Consider the following 5,000-nt stretch of genomic DNA (forward strand, 5'->3'; position numbering starts at 1 on the left):
GTGTGGTTCCGGAAGTAGAAACCCCGTTGTATTTTCTCCGTACGGATTCAGATTATCAGCACTAAAAGTCTGAACCGTCCGAGACGGACTGACCTGAGCTGTGAGGTTGTAGAAGACACAAGTCCGTATGAAATCAACCCTAACCCTGTTATTGGCGATGTCATGAAGACGTACTAGGCTACCCACAATCCCACAACGGAGTGTGGGATTTTCTCCTTCTTCAAGTCCTTGTTTTTGTCCTATACGCACCTGCACGGAAGAATTGTTTGGCTGTGTGATTTCTTCAGATTTTTAGTGAACGGGGGAAATCATTTCCGGAACCAGAGAGCTTAAAGAAGGCGGAGCTCACTGCTGAGCTCTATTTGGGGGGTAGCGAGTGGGTCGGACCAACCTGAGGTTCCCAGTCCTCAAACTCCTCCTCACTCACTCCGTCCCGCTGACACTCAAACTGATATCTGGCGTCTCGAAACGGCGGAGGGAGGGGCTCTGGCGTCCTGTGCACCTCCAGCACCGTTGCCGCCCGGCGAGACGGACTGGGAGACTTGACGGGCTTGATGATCTTTCTGGCAGCGGAGGAGGAAGACAGCTCTTTGTGCAGAGTAGCGATAGCAGAGCCAGCGATGGAAACCTGGCCGAGCCAACCACAACAGCGTTAACGTTTGGTTAACGTTCTTCAGAAACAGAACACAGAGCGTCCAAACCAAGCGCCCACTCGGAGGGTGTGAGAGTAACGCCTAACAGGGCTGCAGACACAAGTCCATCAAATATTCCTACCTACTCTTTCTGATTTTATAACCTGGACCCTATCTTTCCCATTCATTGGTGTCTAAGTGACGTATGTGACTAATCTTTGAAATGTGTCCAGTATTGAGTGAGGACGCTGTAACGGGCAGCCGTAATTCGGGCTGTAATGTAACGCTACAGGACTAATGTTCAGCAGCAGATAGCATCCACTAAAAGTTCTGTTGTTGCTGCTGAGAGTGTCTGACAACATTATGGGATGGATCCCTACAGAGATAGACCTTTTAGTTAAAGAGTAAGATCCTTTTAGTTTAACATGAAACAGCCCCGAAATCACCATCACCAAACTACACCAGACTCCATGTAAATAATCAGGACTTTTAGCGTGTATAGATACAGCATGTTTCCACCAGACTCCATGTAAATAATCAGGACTTTTAGCGTGTATAGAGCCAGCATATCTCCACCAGACTCCATGTAAATAATCACTACTTTTAGCGTGTATAGAGCCAGCATATTTACACCAGACTCCATGTAAATAATCACTACTTTTAGCATGTATTGAGCCAGCATATCTCCACATGTAAATGGGTGAATTAGGGTTTATTTCAACCAAACCAGAGTGGTGATTGTTGGAACAGTGGAAAGATGAACCAAGACGACTTTTGGTAGTTTTATTTAGTTTCTGTCCACTTTGAATGAAGTTTGTTTTACGATGAAAAAAGTCCTGATTATTTACATGGAGTCTGGTGGGTTAGTGACTAACTGCTGCTGAACATTAGTCCTGTAGGGTTAGATTACAGCTTGGTTCTTGTTTAACACTGGACCAGTTTCAGAGACTGTTGTTCCCATCAGTCACAAAAACATGGGAAAGAAACAGGTTGAAAGATGCTGGAGATACCCTTTGAATTAGCCAGGTGATTCCAAACTGAAACCCCCCAAAAAACTAAAGCCAAATTAAAAACTATTTCTAGTAGAACAACAACTTTTCCTTTGTGGTTTTGGTACGATCACAACAGCTGTGACCAGAGCCCGTCTACGGAGAGCCCGTCCACTCCCTATTCAGCCCCATTGGACCAAATTTGGTTGAAGTTCCACCAGAGTGCCACTGGGGGTGATCACGGTCCAGTGCAAAATGAATGGGAGTCTATGGAGCTAGACGCTAAATGAATGGGACTCTATGGAGCTAGTCGCTAAATGAACGGGACTCTATGGAGCTAGTCGCTAAATGAATGGGAGTCTATGGAGCTAGACGGCTAAATGAATGGGAGTCTATGGAGCTAGATGGCTAAATGAATGGGAGTCTATGGAGCTAGACCACTAAATGAATGGGAGTCTATGGAGCTAGTCGCTAAATGAATGGGAGTCTATGGAGCTAGTCGCTAAATGAATGGGAGTCTATGGAGCTAGACGGCTAAATGAATGGGAGTCTATGGAGCTAGACGGCTAAATGAATGGGACTCTATGGAGCTAGACCACTAAATGAATGGGAGTCTATGGAGCTAGACCGCTAAATGAATGGGAGTCTATGGAGCTAGACGGCTAAATGAATGGGAGTCTATGGAGCTAGACGGCTAAATGAATGGGACTCTATGGAGCTAGACGCTAAATGAATGGGAGTCTATGGAGCTAGACCGCTAAATGAATGAGAGTCTATGGAGCTAGATGGCTAAATGAATGGGAGTCTATGGAGCTAGACGGCTAAATGAATGGGACTCTATGGAGCTAGACCACTAAATGAATGGGAGTCTATGGAGCTAGACCGCTAAATGAATGGGAGTCTATGGAGCTAGACGGCTAAATGAATGGGAGTCTATGGAGCTAGACGGCTAAATTTGTCTTTTTCGCCTGATTGTCGTTGAGAAATCTCAGATTTGATTGTAGTTTTTGCAAGTTCAACATGGATTATAGGTCGAAAGTTGAATGAACGAGTACTTATGTCCTTTTGATTTCCTACAGGTTGAGTCGTTGTTGCCCATAACACGCTAGCATTCTGCTAATGAATGCTGATTGGTCAGTGAAGGACTGATTTCGACCAGAGATCCCGCTTGACGGCATCCACATTCTCTGAAGAGACTCAAAAAAGCCACTTTAAAATAATCTAACACCCAGCAGTGTGTATTTTCTTAGCCTCCCCTTTCGAATGCAACATTCAAATTACTAGACAAAAAATTATATCGTGAGAAAAGTGGATTTTGAGGGGTACAGCTCCATAGACCTCCATTCATTCTGCACTCTCCCGTGAGCGCCCTCCAGTGGAACCAGAGTGGAACTGCAACCAGTTCAGAAGCCGTAACTTTCCCCAAGAGTAGAAATTCAGACATTCTCAGGTAACGTGACGCTGTGGCAGCCTCCGAAAACAACACGTGATGATGTATATTTTAGGATGTGAGCAGGAAGTGAATAACACCACAGAACAGGACGTTAAGATGGGCGGGAGTTAAAGATGATGTAATGGGAGGGTTTTGGGATGATGGCCGGCGGGTGGGCCTGCAGCTCCTCTCTTACCTCGTGGCTCGGTTCGTGTTTTGGGACGGGAACTTTAGAAACTGTGAAATGTGGAACTGCTGGAGACGTGGCGAGCCCAGCGTCCACGCGGGAGGAGAGCGCTGCTGTTCTCTGAATCTGGAGTGACCAACAGAGTTCATCGTAAGAAACCTGAGACGCTTAAAGAGAGAAGTCCCTCCGCTTCCGCTGCACCACCGTGGGACTTAACGGTAAAAATACGTCCGGTGAACAGAGGGAGACAGAGAATGTTTAGATCCTGTTTGAATTAAGCAGCTATTGATTACACATGTGATGTTTTTAATGATTATTCCCACTTTTGTCGGCCTATTTAGCGTTTTTTTTTTTTTCAAGTTTTTGTGGCAAAGAAAGAAAGAAGTTAGGAAGGAAGGAAAGAAGGAAGGAAGTACGTAGGGAAGGAAGGAAGGAAGGAAGTTAGGAAGGAAGGAAAGAAGGAAGGAAGTACGTAGGGAAGGAAGGAAGGAAGTTAGGAAGGAAGGAAAGAAGGAAAGAAGGAAGTTAGGAAGGAAGGAAAGAAGGAAGGAAGTACATAGGGAAGGAAGGAAGGAAGTTAGGAAGGAAGGAAAGAAGGAAAGAAGGAAGTTAGGAAGGAAGGAAAGAAGGAAGGAAGTACGTAGGGAAGGAAGGAAGGAAGTTAGGAAGGAAGGAAGGAAGTTAGGAAGGAAGGAAGGAAGTTAGGAAGGAAGGAAGTTAGGAAGGAAGGAAGGAAGGAAGGAAGGAAAGAAGGTTCCCTCATTCATTCCTTCCTTCCTTCCTTCCTTCCTTCCTTCCTTCCTTTCTTCCTTCCTTCCATCCTTCCTTCCTAACTTCCTTCCTTCCTTCTTTCCTTCCTTCCTTCCTTCCTTTCTTTCCTTCCTTCCTAACTTCCTTCTTTCCTTCCTTCCTTCCTTCCTTCCTTCCTTCCTTCCTTCCTAACTTAACCTAAGGAAAGAAAGGAAGGAAGGAAGTTAGGAAGGAAGGAAAGAAGGAAGGAAGGAAGTTAGGAAGGAAGGAAGGAAGGAAAGAAGGAAGGAAGGAAGTTAGGAAGGAAGGAAAGAAGGAAGGAAGTTAGGAAGGAAGGAAGGAAGTAGGGATGAAGGAAAGAAGGAAGGAAGGAAGGAAGTACGTAGGGAAGAATTGAAGGAAGGAAGGAAGGAAGGAAAGACGGAAGAAAGGATTGAAGGAAGGAAGGAAGGAAGGAAGGAAAGAAGGAAGGAAAGAAGGAAGGAAGGATGGAAGGAAGGAAAGAAGGAAGGAAGGAAGGAAGGATGGAAGGAAGGAAGGATGGAAGGAAGGAAGGATGGAAGGAAGGAAGGAAGGATGGAAGGAAGGAAGGAAGGAAGGAAGGATGGAAGGAAGGAAGGAAGGAAGGAAGGAAAGAAGGAAGGAAGGTAGTTAGGAAGGAAGGAAGGAAGGAAGGATGGAAGGAAGGAAGGAAGGAAGGAAGGAAAGAAGGAAGGAAGGAAGGAAGGAAGGAAGGAAGGAAGGAAGGAAAGAAGGAAGGAAGGAAGGAAGGTAGTTAGGAAGGAAGGAAGGAAGGAAGGAAGGAAAGAAGGAAGGTAGTTAGGAAGGAAGGAAGGAAGGAAGGAAGGAAGGAAGGAAAGAAGGAAGGTAGTTAGGAAGGAAGGAAGGAAGGAAGGAAGGAAGGAAGGAAGGAAAGAAGGAAGGTAGTTAGGAAGGAAGGAAGGAAGGAAGGAAGGAAGGAAGGAAGGAAGGAAAGAAGGAAGGTAGTTAGGAAGGAAGGAAGGAAGGAA

The 5,000-nt window shown here is 45.6% G+C and overlaps 1 protein-coding gene across 1 annotated transcript in view; it reads right to left on the reverse strand.

Moving 5' to 3' along the window:
* ttn.2 (titin, tandem duplicate 2) overlaps window positions 1-5,000 on the reverse strand; it is a 363,393-nt gene that overhangs the window by 340,834 nt on the left and 17,559 nt on the right. The window contains exons 9-10 of the mRNA XM_036004140.1: window positions 3,250-3,366; window positions 392-628 (exon numbers count right to left, since the gene is read on the reverse strand). Of these exons, the coding sequence (XP_035860033.1) occupies window positions 392-628; window positions 3,250-3,366 (354 nt within the window). The remainder of the gene's footprint in view (window positions 1-391; window positions 629-3,249; window positions 3,367-5,000) is intronic.

This window comes from Sander lucioperca, chromosome 8 (genome assembly GCF_008315115.2).
Source record: "Sander lucioperca isolate FBNREF2018 chromosome 8, SLUC_FBN_1.2, whole genome shotgun sequence".
Taxonomy (NCBI): Eukaryota; Metazoa; Chordata; class Actinopteri; order Perciformes; family Percidae; genus Sander; species Sander lucioperca.